Source organism: Macrotis lagotis, chromosome 1, assembly GCF_037893015.1.
Source record: "Macrotis lagotis isolate mMagLag1 chromosome 1, bilby.v1.9.chrom.fasta, whole genome shotgun sequence".
NCBI classification, from domain to species: domain Eukaryota; kingdom Metazoa; phylum Chordata; class Mammalia; order Peramelemorphia; family Peramelidae; genus Macrotis; species Macrotis lagotis.
In genome coordinates, this window is record NC_133658.1 from 54,462,769 (window position 1) to 54,482,912 (window position 20,144).

The following is a 20,144-nucleotide window of genomic DNA, read 5'->3' on the forward strand; positions in this document are numbered from 1 at the left end:
GCCTATTGCTATTTTGACTTCATTTCTTCTTCTGAATTGCACCCTGATCTTCCCTGTCACTATAATAACCCTCTATGATCAAGTTCATTTCTTGTTATTTGATCATTTTTCCAATCTATTTTTTGACTTTTAACTCTATGTTAAAGTTGGGCTTAGTTCCAGGGGAGGAGAGAGTACTGTCCCAAACTTCAGGCTTTACTTACTATTGTTTTTAGATCTAACTTTGGGGTCTGTAGGTTTTCAATGCTTCTAAGGTGCTCTCTTAGATTAGAAGCATTGAAAACTAGAGAGAACCTTAGAAGCTTTGGAAACCTACAGATCCCAAAATCTTTACCTAGGAAGGACCTTGTTCTCCTGCAGCTACCAATGGTAGCATTCCATCTAACCTTGAGACTGTGACTTGTCCCACATTATCCTGAAGTCACAATTACTAGTGCTCCTCTCTGTCTTGGAATTGAGACCATGATTCCTATCCCCTGTGAATGATCACATGCAGTCCTCTACCCAGGAACCACAATTGGGACCCCTGACCTCCTGGTGCTACAAGTATTATTACTCCTTTTGACCCTGGGACTGGAACCCAGAACTGCTCATTGTAATATTGTACTGAATCCAACACTAATCCCTTCCAATCTCCTTCTAATCACACCAACATCAACGTACTGAAAGTTCCTAAAGCTGCCCTGGTGCTAATGAAGTTACTTCCAAGACTAGCCGATGGGTCTTCAGTATGGTCTGTGCTGCCCATTCTGCACTACACATCAAACCTGCCCACCACTGAATGAGACAAACCTTTCTTGCCAGTTTCCTAAATGGCCTTGGATTGGAAGATAATTTCATTTGGACTTTCATTGGTTTTACCTATCCAGAATTTAATATAAGGAATTATTTTAGAATTATTTGGAGGAGATTTGAGAGAGCTCAGCTGATCATTTCTCTACTCTGCCACCTTGGTTCCACCTCTCTCTTTGTGAATGGAGTGGGAATGTTTCCATGATTTTCCTTATGTTTGATATATAGACACAGTGCCTGATACATAATGGGAAGCCTGCTTATTGATCTATTGATTGATTATAAGTATAGACACACAGGATCAGAGTTAGAAGGAATTTTAGAAATGTTGCTGTACAAACCCAATATCTTTGTTATAAAGAAAGAGAGATCCAGAGATATCCCAGGTAGTAAGTGGCAGAGCCACAATTCAAAAGCACATCCTCTAAGTCTGGAGCTAATGTTTTCAGTTCTCTTTGGATACACCCCTGCATCTTTCTCAATGAAGTTATCAAAAAAAAGGGCAGTTCAAAGATTAGGTGATGATATATTTGTCCTTCATTCTCAAAGAAAACCATGAAATCAGGGAGATGATTGGATAGAGAGTCAACTGTTTGGTTTGATAAGTAGTGAATGGAGAACCACTGAAAAATTTTGAGCAGTGGAAGAACTAGGAAAATTGATTGGCAACATCTTTAATTTCTCTTTGCAACTAAGGCATCCTCAAATGAGTAATTTTAAGGTAACAGATTTTCTTGTGAAATTCCATGCTTCTTTATAGAATAGAAACACACATTGAGCCTAATAAGAAGCAGAATTAGAAGAACATGTTGAATGTTTTCTCTTATCTATTTGATTATTACATTTCAGAGATTCGAGTTGTAAATTGCTATCCATTTAAATGGCTCCCAAAAATTCTTGTTATTAGAATATGAATTAAATCTAATCTATTGATTTTATTGCTATGTTAGGATACTCGTGTGGCCTTTGATAGATTTGATCCTTCATGTCTTCTGCCCTCCTGTCAAGATTATTGGACCTATGCTGGATCTTTGACTACACCACCACTTACAGAATCTGTCACTTGGATCATTAAGAAAAACCCTATTGAAGTTGGTCATAATCAGGTGAGTCATATGCAATCAACTTCGTAAAATTCTTGGCCCAGATAGGATTTCCTGGATAAATCTAAGAAATCCCAAAATAGCAGAAGATACACTTTTGTATTTTAAATCGACATAATATATACGAATCAAAAAGGAAGTAAGCCAATCTTGTGCTGAACAATGTTGACAACTCAAGTTCTGTGATGATGCATATAAGAGGATCTACACAAGAATTATACAAGAAGAGAAGACATCAATGAGTTGTGACTTTAATGGGAGGAGGGGATATCTCAACCTGGGTCCTAGAGAGACATAGAGATTCTCACCAGGCACTGGACAAAACTGGAAGTCAGATAGAAAGAGTAGCCAGACCAAAAAGAAAATAATTTTTTTCATGACCTAAGAAAGCTTACTTTCCAGTATTAGTTTTAATTTCCTAAGGTTTGGATCTTGGCTGATAAAGCTTTTCCCAGATTACTCAAAGTACCCAACTATTTTTTTTTCAGGGTAGACAGCTAATCAACAACATTCTATAACATATGAATGGATCTATTGCTATAAGAAAGTAGGATCAGAACTTTCTACTTGTAGAGATACCACTACTTGTGTACACCTGTACATATAGATTGTGACCCATTTAAAGTTTCCTATATTGTGAGATTCTTGTTCAAATTCTTCCATAACTACCCTATATTCATATATAGATACTCCATATTATATATATGCCCTAGATAAATGTTTAATATACCATGTACTATGCCTATATAAACATAAATTTCTGTAGAACTATAAAAATGCCCCATGAAAATCTATAAATGCCTCATATAAACCTATAACTGACTCATATACATTTTAAATAACCCCATATAAATATATAAATCATATGTGCAAATGCTTATATATTTATTCCCCACCTAATATGGAAACACTCTGTCTACTTTAGGTGTTGCATCCTCTATATCACAGTCTGAATTTTGCCAATCCAAGTCATTCTGTCCTGCTCTGGAAGTCTTTCATGTTCATGCTCCTGGCAAATCCCTGACTGTATTCTTTACCGTGCTTCTATCTGACCACTTTGAAATGATGACTGTTGACAGAGGTTTGAGAAAGACTTTTCATTTTGTTCTGTGCTGTGGGAAGAACAACTTGATTACTCAGATCAAGGTCCTAGATATTAGCCCAAGAGTCCCGGTCCAAAGCCTAATCATCTGGACACTGAGATCATAGCTTTTCTAGATAAGGCCTTGTGTTGTGCTTACACTGGATTGACACTCATGGATACAATATGACATCTTGCCAAAAATCAATTTTTAATGAGTAATTCCAAGATTCTGTAATGTCAATATTCAAGAGAATAAGTGATATGTTGTTCCCTTTCCCCAAATCACATTCAATCAATTCCTATTGCCTCCAGGATCAAATATAGGACCCTGTGCTGGATGTTCAAAGTTTTTCATTCTTCAGATTCTTCCTATCTTTCCCTTCTCACACTTTACTGCTCTCCAGGCACAGGAAGATCCAATGACACTAGTCTCCTTTGCAATAGACACTCTTATCTCCCAACTGTGCATTCCCCCACAAGTGATCCCCATGCCTTGAATAATCTCCCTCTTCATCTTCCTCTCCTAGTCTCACAGGCTGCCTTTATGTCCCAGATTAATAAATGTTGGTTGATTGACTGACAAATGAATGAAGGAATGTATGCATGCATACATGCATGCAGAAGTCCTTCTGTTTCTACACAGACTCCTTTCATTGCCTTGTGGTTTGTTGTGGTGCTGAACTAGATGAAGATTGGTAGAGGGTGGTAGGTGGTTTTTAGAGCTCTCCAGGAAGAAGCTGACTCCTCCAAGTGGAATTTCTTCAATTCATTTTATATCATAACTAAAGAGGGTTGACTGGACTCAGGCTGTGATATAGAGGATGCATCATCTAGAGTAGAAGGAGCATTTATATATCTATGAGGGGAATAAATATATAAATATTTGCATATTTTAGCACAGAAATTTTCCCCCAAAGAAAAAAAACTAATAGAGAAAAAAATAGTGGAACCAAGTGCCTTTGTTTTGGAGGCCTTGATGGGGCCCATGGAAGGATAGGGACATATTTAGCTTTGAAATATAATGTGGCAATGTGGATTAGGAACTGGGAAAACTTCAGCTTGGACCCTCAATTAGTGTTTAACAGTGGGCAGGTCCCATCTTCTTTGGATCTTATTTTTCCCATCTGCAAAATGGACATTAAAATATTTGCATTCCTTGCTATGAGGAAAGTGGCTAGCAAAAATTGAAATATTAAAGAAATGAATTGTTATTATAAAAAGTTTGGGGTCATAGGAGGATGAAGGGAAGAAAGAAGGGAAAACCAGAGGCATGAAAGGGTCTCTAAAAATGACAAAGAAGTAAATTTGGTATAAGTCATGATTATTGTTCAGTTATTCTATCATGTTCTACTCTTCTTGACCCTATGGGATTTTCATGACAAAGATACTGCAGTGGTGTGTGCCATTTCCTTCCCCAGGGAATTAAGGCAAACAGAGGGGAAGTGACTTGCCCAGGGTCAAACAGCTAGTTAAGTATCTGATTTGAACTCATCTTCTTTCAGCACTTCAGTCATGAAGCTAAACTTGAAGGTTGTAAAACCCCTGGTCTCTGGGAAAAAACTCTTCATTACTATAATAATGATAATCTATTAAATTTGGGACTGAAGAATCTGATCTCCACACTGACAAAGTATTTCTCGAAAATGTTCTAAAAGTTGTTTCTGGCTTGTTCGGTAGTCAGAACATCCTGCGGTTTCTGAAGTATGGATATTCAAGTCTAAAACCCTTGGCATCCATGTTGTATGCAGATACCCTAATCCTGATGTTTATTTGCTCTTTTTTTCCCAGCTAGCTGAGTTTCGAAGGCTATTGTTTTCTGCCCTTGGGGAGAAAGAGAAGAAGATGGTGAACAACTTTCGCCCACTTCAGCCCCTTATGAATAGGATTGTCCGGTCATCCTTCCAAGCCTAGTACTTTTGAAACATAGGACTCATCTCCAAACAGAATCCCCCTCTCACACCCACCCATCCCAAATCAATCTGTGTCTAGCTATCTTTAAGAAAGAGCCAGTGTGATATTTCAGCATTCTAATTTGCTAAAAAAAAAAAAAAGGCAGGATAAAAAGTGATTTGAGAAAAATAATTAGGTGATTCATCTTATAGCTTTGACTTGCCGATGCCACAATAAACTAAGAAAAACTGATCTATATCATCCATCCATTTGGTCCATTTAATCCATCCATTGGGTGACTCAAATGAATGATCAAACATTTCAACATGCATTTATTAAGTACCCACTGTTTGTAGAGCACTGTTTTAGGCAAGGGGGGAAATCAGAGCTTAGATGATACTGTCTTTGCTTTCATGAAACTCATAGGTCACCAAGATGATAAGACACAAACATGTAGATGGGTATGGTATGCAATATTCCACGATAATGTAATAATGTAATGTAATAATCTGAGATGTGAACATGTTTTTTGGAAGAGGTGGCATCTGAGATGAGCTTTAAAAGATGGCTAAGAATTCAAACACCTTGGCATTGACCTAATTTTAAGAGAAAGATTCTGAAAGTTTGTGAAAACAAAAAATGCAAGAATAGTTGCATTTGACTTGGAGAGTCTTTACTGAATTCCTGCCCTCTGTCTCAAATGCTGAAGCCCACGATAATTCTGACAGCTCTGGGAAATCTTAGGGTTAGCTTGAGGTTTTGGTTAGTATCTAGAGAGCAGCATGATAGAGTTGAAAAATAAACATTTACAAAGGGCTTTGTACCTCATTTGATTCTCACAATGAAACTGAGAGGTAGATACTATAATTTTTCAATTTTGCAGATAAGGAAATGGAGGTAGATAGAGGTGTAAGTGACTCTAAACCAGCTCTCTGTCCCCATGCCACCTAACTGCCTAGGGAAAAAAGAGCCGTGGATGGTAAATTTGGATAGTTGATTGTTCTAGTTTTGCCGCAAACTCACTCACTAGGTGTAGGATTTTAGATAAATCACTTCCCCACCTTGGACCTTCATTTCCTCTGAAAGATTTCCTCATTGTAAAATCAAGTGGTTAGATGACATGATTTCCAGGGTGGATTTCAACTCTGATGTTCTACAGTCCCTTCCAACTTCGACAGTATGTCCTTCTTGTGACATTCAAAAAAATTGAAAGATGAGACCAAAACTGTTGAAGACAGGTTTGAATTGTTTCTCTGGCTTGAGGCCCAAGTTAAATCCAAAGAATGAAAAGGAAGGGTCTAATTTACTCAGGGGATAGCTCTAAAGCTTAGGGTTGGAGGAGGGGAAGAGAAGGCAAGCAGAAATGGGATACTTCACAGCTGAGAATTAGTCTCCACGTGCTGAGCAGGCTTGCAGCTGACCACCAGATACCAAAGGGATTTGTGTGGCTATTGAAGATGTGATTAACTGGCACAGAAACATTATCAGGTCACTGGCTGACTCGACTGAGATGTATTAATGTTCATTCCTTGAAGTTCAGTAGGATTTTCAGACTTCAGCAGGGCTTTAGACCCAGAACCTGGGCTGCAATTCCTCTTGAACTGTCAATAAGTCCAATGGCTCAGGGCCAACAGGCTCCCGGGAGATAATATGGCTTATAATCTTGCATGTCATTAATATCTTTAACCTTTATTTAGCATTAATTTGGAAAGGGGAATCAAGTTGCTGCCTGAGCAGATTATAAGGGCCAGTCATGCTCTGTTTAAAAACAAACCAGGGGCAGCTAGGTGGTGGCACAGCAGATAGAACACTGGTCCTGGAGTCAGGAGGACCTGAATTCAAATCTGACCCTCAGACACTTAATAATTATCTAGCTGTGTAGCCTTGGGCAAGTCACTTTAACCCACTGCCTTGCAAAAACCTAAAAAATAAAAACAAACAAAACAAAACTGGGCTTTCTCTTAAGGTAATGCCACCAGGGTTCTCAAGCAGTCCCCAAGGTTCTAACCCTGTAAAACTCTTCTTCACTCAATTTGGTTCAATTCAGTGTAACTCAATGAATATTGATTAAATACCTACTCTATGGAAAGTATGCCATTGGGCATTAGGATTCCCCGAAGACCTCACATTCTAATGGGCATGTACACATTCCTAATAATAATATATAATATTAATGATTAATTAATGATATTATTAGAATAAGTATAACATAAGGCAGAATATTAAGGTAAAGCAGAAGCTTAGAATTCTTTAAGAGATTTTCAGGATAAGAGAATACTCTTAGCCAGGAAAACTTCATAGAGGAAGGAGGACCCTCTCCAGTCATTTCAGTAGGCACCTTTTTGGACCTGCTATAGCTCCATGCCAGTTGCCTCAACTTCACCAAGATCCACTTGTTTTCTCTCATTGGTGAGTTCTTCCTAGAATCTCCATTTTGTGAAGAAACCCAGGCCAGGCTGCCTTTGTTCTCCTTGTTTTTGACTTTCTTTGGATTTCAACATTTATTGAGCATCTACTAGATGATATGAAACATGCTGAGCAACGAGTATATACAGAGACAAAAGACAGTCCCTACCCACAAGGGGTTTACAATGTAAAGGGGGAGACGAATGCAAATAAATATATACAAAGCAAACTATATAGAGGTTAAATAGAAAATAATGAATTGAAGGAAGGCACTGGAATTGAGGGGTTGGGGAAAGTTTCCAATAAAAAACAGGATTTTTGTTGGGGCTGAGAACTTTGCCTTACCTAACCAACTGAGGTCATTTGCTAATAGCTCCCTCTTCTCCCCTCCTCAGCATTTCCTTTTTCCTTTTTTTAAAGTTTATTTATTGTTTTTTGCAAGGCAATGGGGTTAAGTGACCTGACCAAGGTTACCCAGCTAGGTAATTATTAAGTGTCTGACATCTGATTTGAACTCAGATCATCCTGACTACAAAGCCAGTGCTCTATCCACTGTGCCATCTAGCTGCCCCTCCTTCTCAGCATTTCATATCACTCAGCTCCTTCCGCTTTCTACCACTAGCTCCTTCTTCATCCTATCAAAGTCTAAATTTTATTTCTGGTAATAGAGGCTGATTTTTTGGCAGTACTTAGCCTTTATATTTCAGTCATCTTTACCACTAGATGAGAAGTCAATACTTGGGGGTATTGGCCCCTTTTGCTAATTTCAAATTCAGAAAGACAATGACCAGGATTCTAGATAATTTATCCTGTCCTCAGGATGCTTACAATCCAGGAACAGATAACAATTTATCAGATATATAAGGATGACAGTCTCTGAGGAGCAATTAGGCAACTTAACATTGCACAACCTTCATAATCAGACCACCCTCTATCCTTTGTTTTTGGATAAATATCCCCCTTTCTCTCAGTTTGGAATAGTCATATTGGACAGATGATCTCCACCTAGAGGTAAATCTCAGAGAATAAAACTTCATGTCTAATCTATATTTTCTGTCATTTTATTTTAACCTTATATTTTTAAGCTTTACAGTTTTAGGGTATACAACCCCATCTCACATGAAACCATGGCCTTTCTCCTGGCCAAAGTAAACCATTCTACATGTACAATTGATATTCCATCCTGTTTTTCATCCCTTCCTTATTCATCTTTAATCTCTTCCTGTCTAATGATTGCCCATGAATCTCCCATCCTTTAGTCCCTACTGCTTCTCCCTTTCATGGCAAAACTCTTTGAAAAGGCTTTCTACTTTCAGAATACCTCTCATCTGACCCAACTATCACTCATCACCTCAAACCTGGACTATTGGATAGCCTTCCATCTGTCTCCCTTTCTCTATTGCCCTCCCACTTTAGCCCATCCTCCACTCAGCAAATGAAGTGATCTTAAAGTTCACATTCAAATAGGTTAATAACAAAGTTCACATCCTCTCCTTCAATAAAATCCAGTGCCTCCCCATGAACTACAGGATGAAATGTGAAAATCCTTTTTTGGTTTTTAAGACTCTTCCTAACCCAGTCCTCTCTTACCTCTTTAGTCTTCTAGAATATAGTTGACCTCCTGGATTTTTCAAAACAAGGTTACATCCACCAGCTCCAGGTCTTTTTATTGACTATTTTCCCTACCTTGAATTCTCTCCTTCCTCCTTTCTGCCTCTTCAAATACTAGCCAAAATAATGTCTTTGGAAAAAAAGCCTTTCTTGGTCTCTCCCTTGAAGCTAGTTCCTTGTCTCTGTAATTGATCTCTTTTTTATCTGGTATGTACCTTGGTTGTATATAACTGTTTACATATTTACATATTGCTTCTCTATTAGCTTCTTGAGGGCAGGGACTGGTTTTGCTTTTCTTTGGATCCTCATTGATGGGTTCAGTGGTTGGCATGGTGGTAGGTTCTTTTTTTTTTTTGCAAGGCAAATGGGGTTAAGTGGCTTGCCCAAGGCCACACAGCTAGGTAATTATTAAGTGTCTGAGGTCGAATTTGAACACAGGTGCTCCTGACTCCAAGGCCAGTGCTCTATCCACTGCACCACCTAGCTGCCCTTAAGTGAATTCTTTCACATTCACTGGAATCCCTGAAGTCTATCAGCGGGCAAAATTTTCTGGATATAAGTTCACAGTTCCATCAGTAGTGAAGCAACGTCTGACTTTATATACCTTTAAAAATATGTAATTGATATTGATATCTTTTGTTTTTTTAAATACTTTCATTTCCTATGTTTAACATGGTGATTACGCTCTGTCTAGGGGAGAGGGAAGGAAAGGAAGGGAGGAAGAAAAATGTGGAACTCAAAGCCTTACCAAAAAAAAAAAACCTGATTGCTCAAAGCTATCTTTACATGTAGCTGGAAAAATAAATAAATAAATTAATTAAAATTTATATTTATATTTTTTTAAAATACTTTCATTTCCAAATATACTCTTTTCCTGTCTCCTCTCCATCTAATCATTTCTGTAATGAAGAATAAAAAGTACAGCAAAAATAAAGTCAAATAGCAAATGAATCTGACATAATATGCAGTATTCCATAATTATCTGTAGTCCCCCACTTCTTCAAAAAAAGGTTCCTATAATTACAAAACATTTACTTTATTTTTGTATTGCTATTTTCCAATTACATTGCTATAAGCATGATGCTATTGTTTTTCTGGATCTGTTTACTTTGTATCAGTTCATAGAAATCTTCTCCCTCTTGGCATTCTTCATCTTCATCATTTCTTACTGTACCCTAATATTTCATTTTAGTCCTGTGCTATAATTTATTTAGCTAGTCCCCAATCAATGGACAGTTATTTTGTTCCCAGTTCTGAATCATCACAAAAAATGATTATATTATGATTATATTATTAATTGTATTGTTATATAATATATTATATTCTGTTATGATTATTATGAAATTTTTATGCATATGGAATTTTATTTTTGTTTTTGATCTTAGCATTAGTGAATAAGTTTTAAACCTTAATATTTCTATGACTGGAAATTACCCTATTTCAGAAAGCCACCTTTTCATCCCATCAGAGAGCAGGGGTTTAGTGAGGTTCCTTAGATAATTAATCAAATAAATTAGCATTTGAAAAGGATGCTTGGAGAGACTCCCTTAATTGTAAAACAAAACAAAAGACTCACCTTCCTATCTTATCAATAGGCTCTCCAGTTATACTTATGCCTAGGTTTTTAGAATTTCTTTTTGTTGGAAAGCTTCCTTATGCCCTCAGGTCCAGGATTCCTTCCACCTCTTCCAAACTTTGACCAGTCCTATCCTTCCTATTTTGGGTGGGGACTGTTCCCTTCTTTGATTGGACAAGTCAGAGGTGACATTTCGGCTCACACTTCCCAAAGGACAAGACTAGTTAAATAAAGAGCAGCCATCCATTTGAGAACATGCTAGCTGAAGTTTTTAGAATTAAGAGAAATATCATTAAATATATTTGTTAACCTAAATTCTGTTTTGCTCTTTCTTAAAGCCCAAATCTTTGTTAAATTTTGTTCTCGATGAGGATAAACTCTGGGAAGGTAAATTTATCCAAAAGGTCAAAACTTAATAAGGCTCTCTTCTCATTTGGGGAACTCTCTCTTTCACATTCTCCTTGAAATTGTAAGTAGTGATATTTTTGTTTATATACTTTCCAGAATATTTGAATTAATTCACAACTCAACCAACACTACATTTGTATGGTGTCTGTCCCATCTTTTATCATCTTTTTGTTAAGTACAAAGGGAAACTTCAAACTTCCTTTGGTTTCTGTTCAACTTACTTTAAGCAATTTAGAGACATCTTTGATAAAGTTGCTTATGGTTTGTAATTCTTTTGAGAACACTTTGTTTTCCTCTCCTTTGGATAGGGTACTTATCCATTGTAGAATAACTCCTGATCTTACAGATTTGTGCTAGTTCCCTAAATATCTTTAATACCCTACTAGGGTTGTATATCCTACTGGTCACACCAATCTTGCAAACTCTGATCACTGTTAGTTTTAGGCATTGCACATCTCAGAGGGCAAGCATAGACTTCAGAGTATCAGGATACATAATTTCTTCAAGGGCAGAGACGATTTAAATTTAATTTTTGCATCTCTAGACCATAGTATTATGTTTTACATAAAGTAGGCACCTAGTATATACTTATTGAATCACATTGAAATGGAAAGTAGTGACAAGCTGGCAGCCCTAGAAGGAGGGGTAGTAGGAATTCTAGACTTGCAGAGATAGACCCAATGAAAGACTGAAAAGAAATTAAATTAGAGATCCCATTAACTGGGTGAGAAAAGGGGTGATATGTTTTCTGAATTGCAGGAGAAACTGTTGATATTGTTGTTGCTGCTTGACTTTTGTTCTTCAAAAAGACCATGACATCAGGGAAGTGATACCACAACATGGAGTACTGTGCAAAATCAGCAGCCTCACCTTCTCCTCCAAAGCCATCCAGGTTCTGTGGCAAGATATGGATCAGGATGACTGGAGATGGTCCCCAAGAACTGAGAGACCTCTTTCTTAGTTGGTCTGAAGCAATGCCCATTCAGTGATTAAAGCTAAGTAAGAAAAGAGGCAAAGAATGGATTCTTTTATCCTCAAAAACTCCCAAACAAACAAAAAACCAACCCAACCCAACAGAAACAATTACTAGGGTTTATGTTATAGTAGAAAGACTGGATTTTGAATGAAAGGACCTATGTTTGGGTTCTGGCTTAGTCACAATGACTCTGGGCAAATTGATTTGCTTCTCTGGGCTTCACTTTCTTTATCTGTAAAAGGAGAAGGTTAGACCCCCTAGATTCCTAAGACCTTTTCTGATAATAAATCTATGATCCTATTTATCTAATTTGAGGGGGAGGATCTTGAGGTTTTCCCTTCTTTCCCTTGCTAGGTATTGTCTCTCATAATTAGAATATTTCCTTGAGCAACAGAATTGTCCTCCCTTTTATATTTTTAACTTAGGCGATCTCTAAAGTGCCTGGTACATAATATAATAAGTGCCTAACTAATGCTTATTTCACTCCTTGCCTGGTTAGGAGGTGAAAAAAACCATTTCCACCACTAATGATCCTATATTCCTAATAGACCCTTCAGGGTTCTTCTACTTCTGTCTCCTACATTCCAGAGAATTCATACTTGCCTTAAAGACTGGTGGGTATTCTCTTTGACTTTCACTTAATGAGAGACTTTTACCAGAATAGGGCTTGGTTAAGCCCAACAAAACAAAGTAGGTCTGATTCCTGCCTCCCTCCTCACTTTTCCCTCTTGCCTCCAAAACATCTTCTCTCTGTTGAATTCTTTGATTAGATTAAACCAAAATGTATTTTGTTCAGATTTATGTATTATTATCACTAAGAGGTACTGAGTCTGGAGCCAAGAAGACTTGAATTCAAATTTGACCTCAGACACTGAATAATTACCTAGTTGTGTGACCTTGGGCAAGTCACTTAACCCCATTTACCTTGCAAAAAATAAAACAAAACCAATGTATTTCTAGGATTTCCTGGAAGTATGGCAGATTTGTTGGGGATAGTGGAACTACCATCTTTGAGAATCAAAGAAAGATGGACTGAAAGTAGCTTTAGACAAAAACTTGTACAGACCCAGTTTTCGGATATTTGTTCTGGGTCCCTGGGCAAGTCTTGAATATACATGTATGTGTATGTGTGTGTGTGTGTGTGTATAATATATAAAAACACATGTAGAAAAAAAGAATCAGTGAATATATTTTATTATTTGTCAGGCACAAGACATACAAGGGATGATAAAAGATAGTCCCTGATCTCAAGTAGCTCACAATCTAATGGGAAACCACATGGGTTTCTAATGGAAAATAACTATGTCCAAAAATCTCTAGGATAAATTGGAAATAATCAACAGAGGGAAGTCTCTAGAAATAGGGAGATTCAGGAACACTTTCATGTAGAAGGTGGGATTTTCCCTATGCCTTGAAAGAAGCCAGGAATTTATAAAAGATTTATAAAATATATTAATTTTGTTCAAGATAAAACATGCATTTCTAAAAATCTATAGATTTTAAGTTTATGTTATTTGTCATAGTTATTACTGATAATCTTTTTATTCATTTATTCAGAAATAAATTTCTTATGGGAATCATTGTGATGTGGTTAGGGATGCATATTTGTTTTAAAACATTGAATTGAATACAATTAATTGAATGAATTAAATAAATTTGAAAAAGTAGATTGTTAAGGGGATCAAATGGGGTGAAGCCGAGTTTATGTCTTTTTCAGAACACAAAGAATATAGTTGAAGAGTTCTTGAGTGAATAAGTGATATGATGAATGTTGTGTTAGGAAGATTGCTTAGATGGCCGTGTGAAAGATTAGAGACAGGAGATACTGGAGGCCAGGTGACCAGTTTGGAGGCTATTTGGTGGCTATAAAAATAATCTAGGTAAGAGGAGAGTTTGAACCAGATTGGGCTCAGTTGGAATCCAGCATAAGAGTGACACTGTGAAAGTACCATTAATTGGTCTTGGGAACTTTTAGGATGGTGGGGAGTGAGAGAAAGGGAAAAAAAAGATAAGTTGGAGATTTCTTGCTCACATGACTTAGAATATCATGAACAGAAATAATTAAATTGGGGGGGAAAGGCAGCTTTTTGAGGAGAAACTGTTCCTTTAGCTTTGGGATATAATGAATTTGAGATGCTATAGAGACTTCTAGGTAGAAGTCTCAGGAGATTGTACAGAAGAGTCTTGAATTCTGGGAAAAGGTTAGAGGTCATCTGCATAGCCAGCATCATTGATGTCTTTTGTTCCCTGCTTATGGCACTCTTTCCATTCTATTTGTAGGCTGACTGTGAGTTCCTGAAGATCAGGAACCATGTCTAATTCATCACAGTGCCTTTCTCATAGTAGATACTCAAGACATCTTTGTTCGTTTTAATATGTTTTTATTTATTTTATTGAATGTTTCCCAATTACATGAAAAAATGTTTTAATATTCATTTTTTAAAAATTTGAATTCTAAATTGAAAGGGTAAGAAATATGATGTACATTACACATGTGAAGTCATGCAGGACATATTGCTATATAGGCATGTTACAAAAGAAAAAACATACACACCAAAAAAACCCCAAGAAAAATAAAGAAAAAGAGAATTTTTCAATTTGCACTCAAAGCTCATCAGCTCTCTCTGGAGGTGGATAATGTTGTTCATCATGGCTATTTTGGAATTGTCTTGGATTATTGTCTTGATCAGAGTTGCCAAGTCTTCCCTAGTTGATCATACACTCAAGATATTTTTTCTATATAAAAAGTATTTTATTTTTTTCAATTATAAAGATAGCTTTCCACATTAATTTTTTTTAGTTTTTTTGCAAGGCAGATGGGGTTAAGTGGCTTGCCCAAGGCCACACAGCTAGGTAATTATTAAGTGTCTGAGTCCGGATTCAAACCCAGGTACTCCTGACTCCAAGGCTGGTGCTTTATCCACTACGCCACCTAGCTGCCCCACATTCATTTTTAAAATAAGATTTTGACTCCTAAGTTTTTCTCTCTCCTCCTCCTCAAAATGACAAGCAATCTGATATGAGTTACACATGAGCAATCATATTAAACAAATTTTCATTTTAGTCAGACATTTTTAATGAACCCTAGCACCTAGATTAGCCATTGGATCATAGACTCAGAGTTTGAAGGAAACTTAGAAACCAAATGTTCTAACCCACTTCATGTTACAGATAAACAAACTGAGGTTTGGGGAAATTAAGTTACCTCAATAGCATCAGAGACAGAAAGTACAAAAGAATTCATAAGGAAGCCTTAAACAATCAAACCAATGGGAGCTAGGTGGAGTAGAAGATAGAGTGCTTAGCCTGGAGTCAGAAAGACCTAGTTCAAATCCAACCTTAGATACCAGCTGTGTGAAAGTGGACAAGCCACTTAGCATTTGTCTGCCTCAGTTTCCTCAACTATAAAATAGAAATAATAACACCTCCCTCACAGAGTTGTTGTGAGGATTAAATGAGATAATATTTGTAAAGTACTTTGCAACTCTTAAAGCATGAGATAAACTTTGCAAAACTTACAGTACTATATAAACTAGCGATTATTCATTACTATGACTATTACCACAGAGATAGCAAGTGACTGGTATTAGGGATATGAACATTTTCTGCTTCCAGGTCCATTGATCTCTCTACTACCCCACACTATCTCCTTGTCACTCTTCAAAATGACCAATTAGATATATTTTTAAGTTCAGCCATAGCTGAATTCACTCAAAGATTTCTCTTTCCCCAGTACCATTTTGTTTGAGTCAAATAGAGCCTGCATAGTTATCTGCCAATCAATTAAATATTGTGAACCCTACTGTGGTCTTTTGTACATAGCAGGCACTTAATAAATCCATATGACATTAAAGGAAATGAAATTAAATTTCTCATATATCTTTACCTGAGACAAACTGCCTGGCAAGTAAAAATAGCATTACATCTCTTTTATACACAGACATTAAAGCCTTGTTATTTTACACTTGGGTTAAACACCACAACATTCTCAGTCATTGTAATTTTTTTCCAGCAAAGAAACATAAGGAAGTTATGTATGTCTTTGTCTGTAGTACCTGCCAGGACATTGTATGGCTTGAAGTAGTTAGTCCTGTAAATTGCTGATAGCAGAATGAAGGAAATCTGTTAGGGACAATATCAACAAATAATAGGATGCACATTTCGGCCAAAATAAACGACATTCAAAAGATAATTTCTCTTCTTTGATTTACAATATCGTTTTAAGACTCTAACAGACATTTGTCCTTTTAACACTGGGTGTACAAGATTAGGTTCACATTCTGTTATTCTTTCATGCTACTTGAGACGCATTTTCAATATAGCAATTTGCATGTGTATACACACATTATTTATATTTAGGTACATATATTTGTTGTTGCTGTTGGGTAGTTACAGTTGTGTCCGATTCTTCGTGACCCCATTTGGAGCTTTCTTGTCAAAGATACTGGAGGGGTTTGCCATTTCTTTTTCCAGCTCTTTTTACAGATGAGGAAACTGAGGTAAATAGGGTTAAGCGCCTGACCCTGGATTTGAAATCAGGAAGAGTAGTCTCCCAAATTTCCTAACTTAATGATCCAGAATGAGGAAGTTAGAAATTGGCTTATGGGTTTCCATATGTCTGGCACCTAGAATGAGCAACATAATCAACATGTCTGGAAAGGAAATTTTCAGTGTAATGGTGGTTAAAGTCCAGCTTTAAATTCAAACAAAAGAGTTCATATATCTTATCCTAGAGATTTGGAAGCCAGGGAATAACACGGTCAGATGTCTTTTAGGAACACAGGTCTTTCAAAGCAATGCAGCAACACAACAAATACTTAAGATCAAAAAAGTAAATGGATGCCATTTTGTCTTATCAGTTTCCTCCTAAAAGCAGAGAAATGGGCAAAACGAAGCAAGGCAAGGTTAGGAGGGTCAAAGAAGACATTAAAGGTTTGAGGGACATTTCTAAGGGTTGCTTCCTATACAAATTCCCCACTTGCTCTTCCTTTCTGGCTGAACTGAAAAGTGGGAAATCAGGTTATAGAATAATTCTTAGAGATCATGGTCACTGCTGCCCTTGCTAAGTATCTCATGAAGATTGGAAATCCCAGAAATATGATGTGTGGGGGGAGTGAAAATAGTGAGAGCCACTTCTGTGCCTCTTCTGTCCTCCATCCCTATTCAACACTCAATGTAGTTGAGATCAGTCCTCAGAAAAGGAATTAATTTAGGTTTTGGCATTATAATGGGATTCTAAACTGAAAGAAATTTCAGAGATAATTTGTGACAATTCTCTTATTTTACTGATGAGAAAGTAGGCTCAGAGAGGTTATTACTCTTGCCTAAGTTCACACAGCTAGTCAACAGTAGAGCTGAGATTTAAATTTCTATCTTCTGATTTAAGAGTTAGCAGTTGTCTTTCCTATTAGTCCAGGGGTTCTTAAACTTGTTCATGTCCTGGATACCTTTGATAGTCTGGAGAAATTCATGGACCCTTTATTAGTCTTTCAATTGTTCAGCTTGTAATAAGCTGCTATTCATGCTAGAGATATAAAGAAAAGCTAAAGTCTATGGAACTCTCCATGAAATCTCAATGAAGGAGGAGGGAGCTATTATCTTGTGAATGTGGGAGAGTTAGGGTAGTATTGAAGGTTTGAAAAAAGAAAACAAGGTTTGAGAGAGACATTGTGGAGAATGAGTGATATTTTAAAATGCACAAAACAAAACAGTAGTATTACAAAGAGAAAACAATTACATGGAAATACGCCTATCCAAATAGTAACCCTAACCTCAATATTAACCCAGGGCTTAGTACAATGTTTACCTGGCAACCAGTAGACACTTAATTGATTGACTAATAAAAAGTCTGTGGACCCCATGTTAAGATCCCAGTACCTACACAATGATTTTCACTTGGTAGGAGTGAGTTAAAAAGATCAGAGTAGAGGGAATAGGATATGATGAAAGTGGGAATGATACCAGGGAATCTGAGTTCTACCAATTGGTTGTTGATGCCTAGACAACAGATAAATTAATTTACCTCTCTGTGCCTCAGTTTATTCATTTTCTAATGAGGCTGATAGAAAGGGCACTGGATTTAGAAACAGAAGCACCCCTTCATTTGATCTCAATTTATTGTTCCAGTCATATTTGGTACTATCCTCCTTAATGCACTCTATATTCCCTCAAACTGAAATATAGTTCTTCCTCAAATTTGATATCTTATTGTCTGACTCTATGTACTTAATATACCTGAAATGTTTTACCCAGTCATCTCTATCAGATTCCTTCATGATTCATCTCCTATTAGAAGCCTTCCCTGATTCTCTCTCCTTTTAATCATTTCCTATTTATTTGTATACATAGTATACAACCTTGGTAGGGTGTAAGTTCTTTGAAAGGAAAGATGGCTTCATTTATCTTACTCTTTCTAAGATCTTAACTGCACAGAATAGGTACTAAATGTTTGTTAAATTATTGAATTTAATTTTTATTAATCTGTTAGGATATATTTATCCCAGATGCTTTAAAAGATGGTAATATATATGTAAACATGTATCAGAATATAATATGTATTTTATATACATAACATATGTCATATATAATATACATGTATGTATATATATATATATATATATGTATATATATATACCAGAAAGAATATTACTGTTAGAGTTAGAAGATGTAGGTCAGAATCTCAGATCTGCTACTTGCTACTTAAGTGACTTTAGATAAATTACAACCTCTGGTCTTCATTTTCTCATCAGTAAATAATGAATTGGATTCAGTGAGCTCTAAGGTCCATTTAGCTCTAAGTCCTATAAAGTTTTGGTTCTTAATGTGGATGACCTCATTCAGGTCAAATGAAGCAGGGACTAGATCTATAATTTCATTGACATTTGCTTCATTATCACACTCCATTCAGTCATTAAACAAAGACATTTCTCTGCTCATCTGCTCCTGCCCACCTGCACTCAGGCCTGTACCCCCATATATGGGTCTTTCAGAATCCAGACTTTAGTTTCTTAGGGTAAATTAATCCATTAATCTATGGACTTCTAGCCCCAGGGTTCAACTCCAACATCAGCTAACTGTTCAAACAAATCCTTTTAGTACATCTTCTGGTTGGTCCTGGACTCTAGATCATATTTCAGCTTCACATCCCATTCAGACCATTTCACCATCTGCCTGATGGAGTTTTCCTCTCATCCTCCCACCCACAACTCTATTTTCCATCCTCCTAAAACAAATTACCCTTAATCCCTACTCCCTTTCATGTGTAGTCTTCTTCTATTCAAATGTTAGTTCTCTGGGGACAAGAATGATCTCTTTTAAAATATTTGTATTCAACTGAACTGGTAGCACAGGCCTGCAATTTTTGCTACCAGGGAGGGAGAGGCTGGAAGGGCTCTTAAACTAAAATTTTCTGGGGTCCACAGTAAGCTTGACCTCAGTATGGTGGGCCCTTGGAAGTTCCAGGTTGTCTGAGTAGGGGTGAACTGGACCAGGTCAGAAACAGACAAATTCAAGCTTCCATTCTGATCAGAATGAACTCTATGAGAAGCTCCTGTATTTTTAGTCCAGGAGAGAGAGAGATGCCTAATCTTTAAATAAACAAACATATTTGCATATCCAGTGCTTAGAACAATATTAAGAATTAAATAAAAGCCTTTGTTCATTCATTCATTTCTATACAGAATTCCTAGCTAAGAGCACCCCACTTGAAATTCAAGTTGGTATTTCCTCTGAAACCTATAATCTTAGAGAATGACTAAGAACCCAGAGACAATCACTTTTTCAAGGTGAAATTTCCAGAAATCTGCAATCAATCCATAAAGATATGCTTTCCATGAGATGGAGAAACTCTACAACATTTTCTGTGAGTGTCCCTCCCATTTTTATTATTACATAAAGAGAAAAATGGCATCAAGTCAAACAGAGGAAGCCTAGACCTTTAAAAGTAAAGCCAGAGACCTTGCCACATCTGGCAATCACTGTAGAAAGAAGACAATAGGTATTCATGACTAGTACTTTCTGGTTAGGCTCTTTGATTTATTCTTCTCAATATACCTTGGATCAAGGGTCTGTGAATTTGGCTTCCAAAATATTTTTATAACTATTTCAATGTGATTTGTTTCCATTGTTTTCAATGTATTTTATTTTATGCACTTAAAAACACAATTCTGAAAAAGGTTCCATGAGCTTCATCAGACTGATTATGGGGTCCAGGACATAGAAAAGGTGAAGAATCCCTGGCCTGAGAAGATAAAAAAGAAATTGAATTTTTCTAAAAAAAAAAATCACTATAATATTTGC

At 36.7% G+C, this 20,144-nt stretch overlaps 1 protein-coding gene across 2 annotated transcripts in view; it reads left to right on the forward strand.

Moving 5' to 3' along the window:
* Nucleotides 1-18,375, forward strand: part of CA5A (carbonic anhydrase 5A) — a 62,886-nt gene extending 44,511 nt beyond the window's left edge. The window contains exons 6-7 of one of the 2 annotated variants that reach the window (XM_074201538.1): nt 1,743-1,898; nt 4,768-18,375. In XM_074201538.1, coding sequence (XP_074057639.1) covers nt 1,743-1,898; nt 4,768-4,890 — 279 coding nt within the window. In that variant the 3' untranslated portion in view covers nt 4,891-18,375. The other variant, XM_074201543.1, reaches the window with a different exon arrangement.
* Nucleotides 18,376-20,144: the final 1,769 nt, after the last annotated feature.